Source organism: Rhagoletis zephyria, unplaced genomic scaffold, assembly GCF_001687245.7.
Source record: "Rhagoletis zephyria isolate East Lansing unplaced genomic scaffold, Rhagoletis_zephyria_1.1 Rzeph_scaffold_14547, whole genome shotgun sequence".
Taxonomy (NCBI): domain Eukaryota; kingdom Metazoa; phylum Arthropoda; class Insecta; order Diptera; family Tephritidae; genus Rhagoletis; species Rhagoletis zephyria.
The window spans coordinates 680-14173 of NW_016171616.1; the positions used below are offsets into that span (position 1 = coordinate 680).

Genomic DNA, 13494 nt, shown 5'->3' on the forward strand with positions numbered 1-13494 from the left:
TAATCAAGCTAAAATTTCATATTTATTTATTATTTACATATGTTTATGCATCAACCCTAAAAATTTTAAACAAATCAAACACATGAAGTGTGAACCCCGTCAATTTGTACCAAAACACCCATATACACCTTTTGAACAGAGCCAACATTAAGTTGATTATTGGCCAGCAATTTGGTCAATTACCGCGCCTATCTCCCATAGTTAAAACGGGGTGTTTGAAAAATGCAAGAATTTAGTTCCGAAAAAGCCTTACAACTCCAGAACATAAACATAGAGATTGGATTTGCAAACTTACTTTAGTGCTTTCGGCTCGAATTTCGACAGGGATGAAACGCGTATGCCCGAGTAAAAGTTCGATGGATCCGTTTGTGTAGTGTTAATTAAATAGTAAGAGATGAATGGGAAGTCCGCTGTGGAGAAAATATATATATATAATTAAACATTTACTGCTTAATAACTAAATTACCTTCAAGTCCTTACTTACCGCNAGTGTTAATTAAATAGTAAGAGATGAATGGGAAGTCCGCTGTGGAGAAAACCAAATATAATTAAACATTTACTGCTTAATAACTAAATTACCTTCAAGTCCTTACTTACCGTTTTTCTCCATATTGGCCAAGAGCATGCCACCCACCGCCGTATTCGCCTGCTGCACCTCCGATACGAGTTCCGCTGCAACGGCGCGTTGCTTCAGCAATGGATGTGCTAATGGTGACTCCAGCATTGGATCGATGGGTTCCAATGGGCTCATCAAATGTACGAGTATACATAGCTTCGGATCGGAAACCTCGAGTATACTGAGTGGACTATTGGTTTTACCATCGGCCGATGGTGCGGGTAACTAAATAGCACGAAAGAGTTTGAATTGAGTACTGAAAACTGAGTTACGCTACATCCATCATGCTAATTGACTCACGGGTATACCCGCTGGCAGAAAGCGACTGACACTATGTACCGGTATAATAAAGCAGTCACGATCCAGCGCTGACAACGAAATCGGTTCGGAGCGCACAGCACCCGATGTGCCAGCCGTATTGTCGGCACCAAAATTCGCTGGAAAAATTTAATTGAAAAAGTAAGGGTGATTAATTATTGCAGAGAAAATTTTTTCATTTCATTAGTATAACAGTTAGACAACTTTTTTAGAAACATAGTTAGCCCAAAGCTTTATAAAGCTTATTGTTAGAAGATTTACAAAGCTTTGGCGAGCTTTTAGAACTATTTCATTATTAAGAGTTATGCGCACGTAAGGCTCCTGTTAAAAGAATTTCACAAATGAGATATAAGCAATAAGCTTTGAAAGCTTTCGCTGGTGCTTTCACAGTTTTATAAAATATTAAATATAAGTACTAAATATATCATATGTGTCATTTTAGAATTAGTTAGACTTTAAATTGACTTTTTAAATGCACAGCGTTTGGTTGAAGTGGAAATTTTACAATTTCCGCGAATAATTCAGCCTTCGTAGATCTTCATCTTGTTCGAAAAATTTACAAAGCGATGGCTCGGTCTCATAGAAAATGCTTTGGAACTACAACAATTACAAGTGGGCCAATTCCAGCTATTTCATATCAAAACATGACTTAAAGCTTGGGAAATGCCAACTCGCTTCTGAGAGCTTTTAGTCAGTCAGAGCCCATATATTGACGCCTCCAAACCATATCATGCTGAGTCAACTTAGACTTAGTCAGACTTAGTATAATATGGTCGAGGCGTCGATATAATCTATAGATTACTTTATGAGCATTCTTTGCGGGATATATGCTGGTTGTCTATGCTTTAAATCGTGTTAGCCACAGAGAGATTTTATTTTTTTGACAGCCGTAACTAAATGATACATAAAACTTTGTAAAGTTTTGTACGTGTGAAGTAGCCAACTGTGACTTACACCGACTGCTTATATAAATAACGATAGCATGGAGCTTTTAGAGCTAAGTGCGCTTTTCCTGCGAGATCTGTTTGGTCATCACTGGCTCAGAGATAGAGCTTTTAGAGCTAAAAAGCTTCTCCCGTGGGATATATTTTGGTCATCACTGGGCTACATAAAATATATAAAAAGCTGAAAAAGGCTTAGCACGCGCACGAATAAAGCAGGGAAGACCAGTGAAAGCTATTTTTCTGAGGAGCGCTTTTAAAAGTTTTGGCACGCGTGCTTATTAAATTACCAACACTGCAATAAAGTGAACCACTCTGGTTGAGATGCATAACATCGTATGCTCATTTTCACTAAATGTTGACAGGAGTTGAAAGCCCTGTTGACCCTGCTAGTACAATTGCCAGACAATTTCAGATATCAGAAAAGTCGCACAAATGTCTGAATAAAAAGTTGACTATTTAGACAATTCGTACAGGTTTCGTACAGATTTTTGGGCGAAGTGTCTGAAGAAGTATATTTATTTCCTTGCCGACATGTGTGATCGAATTATGTCCAATTTCGGACAGACACGTTTAATTATTATTTCCCATGATTTTTTGGTCAGACATCTGTTAGATATCCGCCAGAATCGTCGGTAATTAAGTCAGAATTTCCCACGATGTATCTGTTAGACTTCCTGTTAACCTCTCTACGAGCTTCTCTGACCGATATCGGCCAGAAATCATAAAGATGTTCAGGCTTTTCTGCCGACGATTCTCGTAGACTGGGCTTCGCTAATATATTTGTCGTTCTCTGGAGGCCATAAACGTCCGAAGTGTGTTTTTCTACTCTGCAGCCAGACGATATTCTTCACTATAGTTGCACATACTTTAACTGCAAGATGGCGAAGCACTCGTGGTAGCAAAAAATTCAATTATTTGGCGAAACTGGCAGATGAACTGATTTTCTCACTTTACTTTTTCTGTCCCAGATAAAATCAATACCGCATTTCAGTCGGATCCAGGCGAGATAATGACTCCCTTGTCTGCTAGTGGTGAGCAAAGAGAGAGTATTCTTACAATAATAAAAATACATAGATCCAGTTCTCCGAATTTTACAGCATACGAAGCGTAAGTTCTCACTATTACCACCGCTTTAACGCACGGTGCTTTCTGTACGTTAGGATACTTAGGTTGAACGGCTATCCCCTGGGGGTTTCACTTGGACTCACGGCCCGTTGTTATAAAGTTTAGTAGCATGTTGAGCACTTCAATGCTCCAATAGGAAAAAATTTGTCTTACCACCGCAATGTATTTATATCCACGCTAAAATGTTGGGCACCAGACGTCCATTTTTTAGAATAGACCTGGGGGATACTCTGTTTTGCGATTGATACTCAATTCGATTCGAAGGACGACACGGACTAATACAAATATATAGTGCCAAATATTCGAATCCAAATGATTTGCTCTTCTAATCGCAATACAGAACAGGCCCCCTGCTGCATAAATATAAGGCCGTAGCGGCTTTGCGGTACAGATATATAATACATATTACTTGTGAAGCCATGTTTTTCGATGTCAAAGATAAGGCTGTACAAGGCCGTATCCACACCGTTTCCCTTGTTGCATGCGCGTTGGGCAACCGAAAGGTTCGGGCCCGCTATTGCACTGATATGATTGTTCTTTATGTGCTACAGTGACTTCACTAAAAAAGACGAGAGGCTTATCGGCCTGAAATCCTGTGTTTTGGGGTTCGAAGATTTACTTCTCCTACCTGCGCCCTTTACTACGGCATATACATAGGCGAGCCTGCTCTTTTAATCTTGGAATAATTNAATATAAGGCCGTAGCGGCTTTGCGGTACAGATATATAATACATATTACTTGTGAAGCCATGTTTTTCGATGTCAAAGATAAGGCTGTACAAGGCCGTATCCACACCGTTTCCCTTGTTGCATGCGCGTTGGCCAACCGAAAGGTTCGGGCCCGCTATTGCACTGATATGATTGTTCTTTATGTGCTACAGTGACTTCACTAAAAAAGACGAGAGGCTTATCGGCCTGAAATCCTGTGGTTTGGGGTTCGAAGATTTACTTCTCCTACCTGCGCCCTTTACTATGGCATATACATAGGCGAGCCTGCTCTTTTAATCTTGGAATAATTAGGCCCAATGTTTTCTGAAAGGTAGGACGCTATCNTTTTGCGATTGATACTCAATTCGATTCGAAGGACGACACGGACTAATACAAATATATAGTGCCAAATATTCGAATCCAAATGATTTGCTCTTCTAATCGCAATACAGAACAGGCCCCCTGCTGCATAAATATAAGGCCGTAGCGGCTTTGCGGTACAGATATATAATACATATTACTTGTGAAGCCATGTTTTTCGATGTCAAAGATAAGGCTGTACAAGGCCGTATCCACACCGTTTCCCTTGTTGCATGCGCGTTGGCCAACCGAAAGGTTCGGGCCCGCTATTGCACTGATATGATTGTTCTTTATGTGCTACAGTGACTTCACTAAAAAAGACGAGAGGCTTATCGGCCTGAAATCCTGTGTTTTGGGGTTCGAAGATTTACTTCTCCTACCTGCGCCCTTTACTACGGCATATACATAGGCGAGCCTGCTCTTTTAATCTTGGAATAATTGAGCCCAGGTGATTTATAGGACGCGAAGTTGCAAAAAGCTTTCTCAATTGTTCCTTTCCTTCAGTTTTTCGCGTGATGGAACCCCCGTATTACCTTAAAATCGCGAAGTTGAGATCCGTTTAACACTGAAAGTGATATTTATTAAAGATTATAGATCGTAACCCTGCCAGAATGAGGCAATGGAAAAGATAGTGCTCTGAACTCTCCAGCTCGTTTTTAATCCATTCGCTTACGATGCAGTGCCCTTTAATGATACCGACTACTGCGCTAATAATAAGGCGATCAATTCGTATGAGAGTTTTAGATCTTTTATCGTTGATACTTGACTAGATTTGCTTAGTAACGAAGTAGGTTCGTTCCTTCGCCCATCGTTTGAAGGTAAATTCAATGAAAATAAAGNGACTAGATTTGCTTAGTAACGAAGTAGGTTCGTTCCTTCGCCCATCGTTTTTTTAGGTAAATTCAATGAAAATAAATTTGAGTTGGTTTTTACACGAGTACAGGGGAAGCCTGCAACATGCGCAGACTCAACTGAGCACAGTTCAGTAACCACCTTGCAAGCTCGTCTCACGCGCAAGTATTCACTACGCCTGGTTATCTATACCACGTTAATGGTCTGTACACTACCAACATAGATACAAAAAAAATTCCAATTTGATTGAAAAATCAAACTTTCTCTTTTAAAAAAGACTGTAGTATTGATACTATTGTGCTCTTACTCCTTTAGCGTTGCTGGTTTCGGAAAACCATTTGAATTTTTTTTAATACTACTGCAGTATTGAATTAATAATAATATTAAGCAGTTAAATATTATGCCATTTTATAAAGTTAGTTTGATTAAACAGCACAGGGGAAAAATTAATTAATGCTCATTNTTGAGTTGGTTTTTACACGAGTACAGGGGAAGCCTGCAACATGCGCAGACTCAACTGAGCACAGTTCAGTAACCACCTTGCAAGCTCGTCTCACGCGCAAGTATTCACTACGCCTGGTTATCCAACATAGATACAAAAAAAATTCCAATTTGATTGAAAAATCAAACTTTCTCTTTTAAAATAGACTGTAGTATTGATACTCTTGTGTTCTTACTCCTTTAGCGTTGCTGGTTTCGGAAAACCATTTGCATTTTTTTTAATACTACTGCAGTATTGAATTAATAATAATATTAAGCAGTTAAATATTATGCCATTTTATAAAGTTAGTTTGATTAAACAGCACAGGGGAAAAATTAATTAATGCTTATTTTTCGAAAGCATAAAATGTGATTCCAAAAATTTATACTTTAAAAGCAGTAAATCGACAAAGCAACACATCGCAGAGTTATAGACCGTAAACCACATTATCAAGAAACGTAAGTATGTACTTCGTAGTTTCGACATAGAAAAAATATATTCCTTCATTTGCATAATTCGATGTCAAACTTTCACCATAAAAACTCTCAATTTATTTTTCAAGGTCATTCAGTGAAAAAGCATTAAGNAACCACATTATCAAGAAACGTAAGTATGTACTTCGTAGTTTCGACATAGAGAAAATATATTCCTTCATTTGCATAATTCGATGTCAAACTTTCACCATAAAAACTCTCAATTTATTTTTCAAGCTCATTCAGTGAAAAAGCATTAAAGCCAAGGCCATTTTACACATTCTTCAGAATTAATCAGTAATAACGAAAGAAACCACTTTACTTCGCAAGAATATAAAGTTTCTCTCCATCGTCCTTTTGACGGCCATTGTTCCCCTGTGTGAAATAATCTTCGCTATTTTACTTTCTTACTTTCGCTACAGTGTTAGGCATGGGAAAAAGTGGGGAGGAAAATGAATGGGAAAGGAAGCTTGAGCGTTGGGAGATAGCATTGGTGGGAAGTAGGGAAAGTGTAGGCAAATTATTTTAGCGTAACGCAACACACACAAACGATTTTTAATATTTTTGATTTTGTAACAACTATGCTGTGGAATTAGTTTTGCAGCAATGGCTTTTGGTAATTAAGAAAAAGTGTACTTAAATTACTGCGATTTTAATTAATTAAAAAAAAAGAAAGTTTACTCATATTTAATAATGTTTAATTTAATATTTTTTTACTTTTTTTATTTTAGTCAGTCGTATTAAACGAAAATGGAAATGGAAACGGAAATTCAAACCTTGCCTGGCAGCATGAAAGCGGGCCGTCGTTGTTGCAGCTGCATTCGATAGCACCGTGGCAACCTGTTCATTCCGTACTCTAACACTACTGTTCCATCTTAATAGAGATATGGATGGCTTGCGATCGACAAGCGGCTGCGGTGCGTCCACTTCATAGGACTGAGGTGGAAGTGAAAATGATGTTGTGGTGGTCGATAACTGTGTGCACGCACCCGATAAGGCAGTGCACCTTTCTGCAATGAGTTCTGTTGATTTAGAGAATGTTTTTGTTTTTGCTCACTAAATTTCGTGTTTTCGTGTATGTATGCGCTGTTTGTTGTTTTTATTTGTTAATATTTTTTTATTTTTTTGTTTTAGTAGGGACAAGTTTGTATAGGTGTGTGTGTGTGTGTAAGTGATGTTTAGTTGTATGCTTAATTTAAATGTGTTCGCAATTGTGTATTTTTCGTTAATATTGGTCCCTAATTTAAATGATTAAATAATAAAAAAAAAAACAGAAAGTACATTACAAAAAAAATAATAATAATGAACCTTCCAAATGTGAACAGCGAACAGAAAGGTTCAAACTAAATATTAACTCAGTACTTGTAGCCATGTGCAATTTTCTCGTAAGTCTTCGCGACCAGCTATTGTACTATGGTCTAAATGCTTGTTTTCCTGGTCAAAACTGTGTTAACATCACTTTTTATTTTTGCTGTAGTTTAAAAAATACAGTAAAATAAAGGAAAGGTAAGTTATAATGCAGTAAACTATCAGTGGTCAAAGTCTACTTATTTTTGTACAATTGAAAAATCGATTGAGTTTGAGACATAAAGGGTTAAGCGATTAGATATTAAAGATGTGTGATAACTAGATTGCGGATTTTTATGCAGAAAATGAAGCCTAAAAATATGTACCAGATAATTCTAAAAAAATGTATACAATTTTATTTATTTTTCTTTGTTAAGTGGTTCATATTTTTAGGCTCCATTTTCTGCATAAACTTCCGCAGTCTAGTGATAACAAAATATTGCAAATTTTGTTTTGGTGATAAAATCTAATTTTTTTCTGACTAATACATTTTGTATTGGATATTTTGTTTACCTTAACTTTACATAAGGCTACAATTATTAAGGAATAAAAGTATTACATCTTGTGAGCTTGCGTTATCTTTCTTTGCGATTTCTGAGAAAACTTCTATTTTCGTAGGATTTTTCGATACTGTCAGTAGTGAACTGTTTGTCCTTTAGAGGGGGAACTCAATAAAAAGAGGAAACAAATGGCTGTTTACTGTTTTTTTTTGCTGCAAAGGTTGCTCCTTTTGGTTTTTCGGTGGAAAAATTTGAAATTCAGACTTTTCACAGTTTAAATACAAATTAGTATAATTTAGAAACAGTTTGCAAAAAATGCCACTGTATGAATGGGTTTTGTAACTAAGTGACATATTTTTTTCTTTCATACGAATATGAGAAAAAAACTGTACTGAAACGGAAAACTAAAAAAGTGCCACTTTTAGACACCTGGGTCGTCAAGGGTTAAACATTTCTTGTCTTAGAGAAATGTGGGAAATCATATACCTACCGATTCGTAACAAACTGAAGTTTTTTAATGATCTACATACTTATTTAGCCGTAATTAGTTTTGGACAGAAAACAGGATTTAGATTAGGGCATTGGTTTGAATTCCATACTAAATAGTACTTTAGAAAAGAAGCATCAATTAAATTTATTTTTTCCATTGAAAGTAGATATACATATGTGCATTATACAAAATGCACCTTTTAAAAGATGTTTGTGTATTCCAGTATTTATATTATTTGTGTTAGTTTCAGTCGGACAGGCATTGCATTAACCAATGTTTGTGCCTATTCTAAATGTGTTATCTGGTACTTCGTTGGCAGGGCAATGTTTAGTAGCATATCGCTCCACCAATCTTCTATTAGATTCTGATCTGGGCTTGACAAAGTGCATTGAAATGGTAGTATCAGTGTTACCAGCTATTTTTTGCTAGATTTAGCTATTGTTTTCGACACTTAGCTATGGAAATTAGCGTTTAGCTTTTAACTACATTCTTGATTTTTTTTTTAATCGTGTTAGCTATTTTTATAAAAAATTACCCAATTTTTTCAAAGAATTTTATCATTTTGAATTGATTCGCTATTCTTCATTATAAAAAATTGACAGTGTGACTGTGCTGTACGATTTATCAAATTGTACAAAAATTGGTTGTCTGGCATGCCTACACTGAGTAAAAAAGAAACCACATCCACTTTGTTTCAAGCTAATACTAGGTTTATACATAAGTAGTTTGTGCTCATTTTTGAGCTTCTGTAATTAGGAAAAGAGATTAGCCATACAAAATTCGTACCTCGTTAATGTGTAATTATAAAATAATCTCAGATTAAACCGATAACTTTCCGGTGTCCAACCTAGTTTTATGGATTATTTTTGTTAAGGAGAGGAGAAATGTTAAATGTAAAGTATACAAATATGGACGTCAGCAAGAAAAGACGTTTGAAATGGTATATTTAATAAAATATCAAGTTAAAATATATTTAAATTGCGTAATTTAGCAGAAAAGAGCGAAGAAACTTAACTTTTCCTTTAGTTGTTAGAATACCAATCACAACAAATTTGACGGCTAATAATTTGAGATTTATCTGTGTTGATTGAGTTTATATTCATATGTAAGCGTACTTTAAAACACATATGATTTTGCGCCAAGTGACCTTTTGTTTACTATAAACGTATGTGTTTATCCTTGGATTTTTTTTCTTTTGAAGGATTTCATTCTGCGCTTCACAGATGCTTTTTCATAATGAAGAAAAATGGAAAAATAATTTAAATTATATATTGGATTTGATCACATTCGAACTTGGACCCTCCTGAAAGCTGAAGTAGTAACGATTGGTACATTTGTACAGAATTCTCTAAATAAAAAATTCAAGAAAACACAATTCTGTGATCGGTCAAACAAACTTTTCACACCCCGGCCAGCAAAAAAATCCGAAAATTGTTCTGAAAAATAAAAAAAGTGGATAAAATGTGGAGTTTCGGATACTTTGACAATTCGTTTTCCCATTAAAGTGTGCAGTCTAATTTTTTTAACAAAGCTTTCCCATAAATATTGTAATACCTTCACTGATTCGTCGAAATGGAAAGATGATAAATTATTTTTTTTAATGAAAATAAACAAAGGATATCTTTATATTTTAGGAATTAAAGCTACGATAGCATCATTTTTGAAGACTGCAGCTATAACTTAAATAATATTTTCAAGACATAACTATAATTTGTGTGACTTTTAAATAAACGTGTATTTAACTACCTTTGAAGAAAAATAGTTTTAGCAAATTTTTGGCTATGGAAAAATTTTTGAGCTATTTTTAACACTGTTCGTCACGCAAAGTGGATAAGTAGACAGTGAGGCATTCTTGTGGTATTTGCGACTCGCGAACTTTAACATTTGTATTTTTGTTTTTAAACTCCGTCACGCAATAAACTTTTATGGGCATCCCTACTTTAAGAAAAACCACTGCAACCAAGTGACTGATGTCCAGAATTCTAACAATTCAACATCAACATTTTATTTATATATATTTTTGGAAATATTTTCAAATACCCGCTTTTTTTATGGAGAGTGATGCACGCTAATGTTAATGTACACATTTGCAATGCAGGTCGATATGCGACAGTGTAAATATTGGCGTTCACTTGATTTAATACAAATATATATGTATGTATTTTACTTCTAAAATGTACAACTTGATGGTGGTTAAATAAATTGTTTACAGGGATGTATGTACTATGTATGTATAAGTATATATGTATGTTTTAGTATGCAGATGTTCGGTTATGTTCGAGTTAGAAGTTGGCTGTGCAATGACTAGGAATGCTTGACATATATAGAGGGCGTAAGATAGAAAAAAAGAAAAATAAAATAATTAAAAAAATGCTTTGTAGCGACGCGCGAGCGAGCAAAAACATCTACAGGTGCTCCAGTGTGTGAGTTGAGTTAATTGTGCTATGTGTAGCGTTTTGTTTTGATCTAAAGGAAAATAAACTCGGTTCGTTTTATTATTAAGTTTTAGAAAATTTTGGAATTTTGGTTGTGTACGTTTCAGTATCTTATTTTTTTTTGTNAAAAGAAAAATAAAATAATTAAAAAAATGCTTTGTAGCGACGCGCGAGCGAGCAAAAACATCTACAGGTGCTCCAGTGTGTGAGTTGAGTTAATTGTGCTATGTGTAGCGTTTTGTTTTGATCTAAAGGAAAATAAACTCGGTTCGTTTTATTATTAAGTTTTAGAAAATTTTGGAATTTTGGTTGTGTACGTTTCAGTATCTTTTTTTTTTTTTTTGAAAGCGACTTATTGCAGAATGGTGCAGCAATCATCATTTTGTACGCCTACCTTCCCCCACATCCACGCCTGGGCGACTGGGTGCAAAAAATAAATGCGTCCGATAATGGATCTCCTCCTGTTGAGCGCCCATATCGCGTGATCGTTTCGTACGATTGGCCTTCGGTTGCAGCTTACTGCCGCCGCCACCAGACTTTCCACCTCCACCTTCGCGAAAATGCTTACGAAACATTAAATTCATTGTGAGTACCTTTTCTTACTACGATTTTTACGATGATATAGTATGTAGTTGTGTAGTATGTGTGCTTGTGGGTGTGGTGCCGCGTGGCGTAGCGTAGTGTGACGTTGCGTATGATTACTCAAAAGTCCGGATAGGATCTACCTATGTTANCGTGATCGTTTCGTACGATTGGCCTTCGGTTGCAGCTTACTGCCGCCGCCACCAGACTTTCCACCTCCACCTTCGCGAAAATGCTTACGAAACATTAAATTCATTGTGAGTACCTTTTCTTACTACGATTTTTACGATGATATAGTATGTAATTGTGTAGTATGTGTGCTTGTGAGTGTGGTGCCGCGTGGCGTAGCGTAGTGTGACGTTGCGTATGATTACTCAAAAGTCCGGATAGGATCTACCTATGTTGTCGGACGTTCCGTTGCAATGCTAGTTGAAGTGATGTAGTGTATGTTGATGTTGTTGTTTTTGTCTACTGAAGTTGCCGTTTATGGACAATTTTTCAGTGAGTTTTATAAGCACTGCTGCTGTGTCGTCTGTTTATGGTGGCGAGTAGAGAAGTTTTTAACTTAAAAAAAAAAAAATAAAAATAAAAATTAAGAAAAAATTATTGTTAAAATAAATTAAATCCATTCGTTAGTATGTATCCATATATATATACGTACATATATACGTGTTCGAAAATTTATAAAAGCATGGCAACCACCGGCGTTAAAATTGCCCAAATTATAGCATACAGTCGAAAATNGGTGGCGAGTAGAGAAGTTTTTAACTTAAAAAAAAAAAATAAAAATAAAAATTAAGAATAAATTATTGTTAAAATAAATTAAATCCATTCGTTAGTATGTATCCATATATATATACGTACATATATACGTGTTCGAAAATTTTTATAAGCATGGCAACCACCGGCGTTAAAATTGCCCGAATTATAGCATACAGTCGAAAACATCAAACTACCAAACAGCCAATTAAATTCCGCACAAATACGTTTCATTTTGAACAGTCACCAACATTCTCACAGAATGTTTGGGGGCATACAAAAATTGGCCACAGTGTGACGGTAAAAATTTACCAACTTTTCCATAGCTTGCCGGCAACCCAGAGAAAGGGAGGGCCGAGAGAAAAAGAGAGAAAGTGAAATAGTTGGAACTATATATTTGTTTTGTTTGATTTATGACGCTAAACTTTGCGTGCACACTTGGGAAAAATAAACAAAGAATAAAGCGCGCGCATTGATAGTGGTTTGATGGTTTGAGAGAGAACATAAAATTGCTAAAAAGCAAACAAAAAGGAACAAAATAATCAAAAGACCGGCGAGTGGCAAATAAACTGACACCGGTAATAAAGGAGGCCAGCGTACACTCATGCCCTCACTCAGCCACCCACACTCACTCACACACCCAAACGCAAATACTCAACACCTCACCCTTAGATTCATCATGCGCTCATTCATTTGTCTACCAGCTCATTGATGCTTACTAACATTCATACACCAGTATTGCCGCATAAAAATTCGAAGCCACTCCAACCGTTTTGAACAAAGAAAAATAACCATATTTTGAAATTCTACTTCAAGAAAGGCAAGTTTAAGGCGTCATAAACGGTGGCAAAACCAAGATTTACTATACGCCCAATTCTAAATCATTCCGGAAGCTTTCTCTCAGCAGGTTTAGATTCTTCCGAGATATTATATATCTTATTCAGGGCGCAGTTACCCATCGACGTAAAATCGAGGACCGTGTCAGCTGACACGACCTATATAATGGGATTTTCGTGTTAACGAAAGCTGACGTTGTCGTTGCTTCTCTCTCTCTATCTCGCTATCAACAGCAATTTTGTAAGTTGATACGGACGGCAAGTAGGGATGGTCGGCTCCGTCGATGGTAACTGGCGTTTGAAATCTTGTTTCATAGCTGTTTCGGTCTCTGTAGCTGGCGCTGAATTGACATAAGAAAAAGCCAATTGAAATCATTTGAATCTGTTTTCATCCTTGAAGTCAGCGAAGTTTTACGTAGAGAGGAATTATGATCTTGCCTTAAAAATACCACACGCTTTTTATCAATAAAAAATGTTTTAAATGTGCTCTTCATTTGAATACCACCCAATAATGATCCCAATAGTTCAATTGAACTTTTATATAAATACAAATGATTTGTTTAACAAGCTAAATCTTTTTTCATGCAAAATTTACACCTAAACATTTTTTTTTCTGTTACTTTTTTTCTTGTACATTCTTTTTGGAGAAAAAATACATATTTTTTATCC

At 36.0% G+C, this 13494-nt stretch overlaps 1 protein-coding gene across 1 annotated transcript; it reads right to left on the reverse strand.

Annotated features, from left to right (window-relative positions):
- Positions 1-291: 291 nt before the first annotated feature.
- Positions 292-11348, reverse strand: LOC108378624 (uncharacterized). The gene is made up of 4 exons (XM_017634931.1): positions 11043-11348; positions 917-1053; positions 598-841; positions 292-410 (listed from the first exon to the last, which is right to left on the reverse strand). The coding sequence occupies exons 1-4, from the start codon at positions 11230-11232 to the stop codon at positions 292-294; spliced, it is 690 nt and encodes a 229-aa protein (XP_017490420.1). The 5' UTR covers positions 11233-11348.
- Positions 11349-13494: the final 2146 nt, after the last annotated feature.

Bases quoted from the DNA above. Each gene is read 5' to 3' on its own strand.
- LOC108378624 (XM_017634931.1), bottom strand. From the start codon at position 11,232: ATGAATTTAATGTTTCGTAAGCATTTTCGCGAAGGTGGAGGTGGAAAG. The intron at 1,054-11,042 runs GTAGGCGTACAA...AAATTTTTCCAG, and splicing joins AGGCGTGGATGTGGGGGAAG to CGAATTTTGGTGCCGACAAT. The intron at 842-916 runs GTGAGTCAATTA...CGTGCTATTTAG, and splicing joins TTCTGCCAGCGGGTATACCC to TTACCCGCACCATCGGCCGA.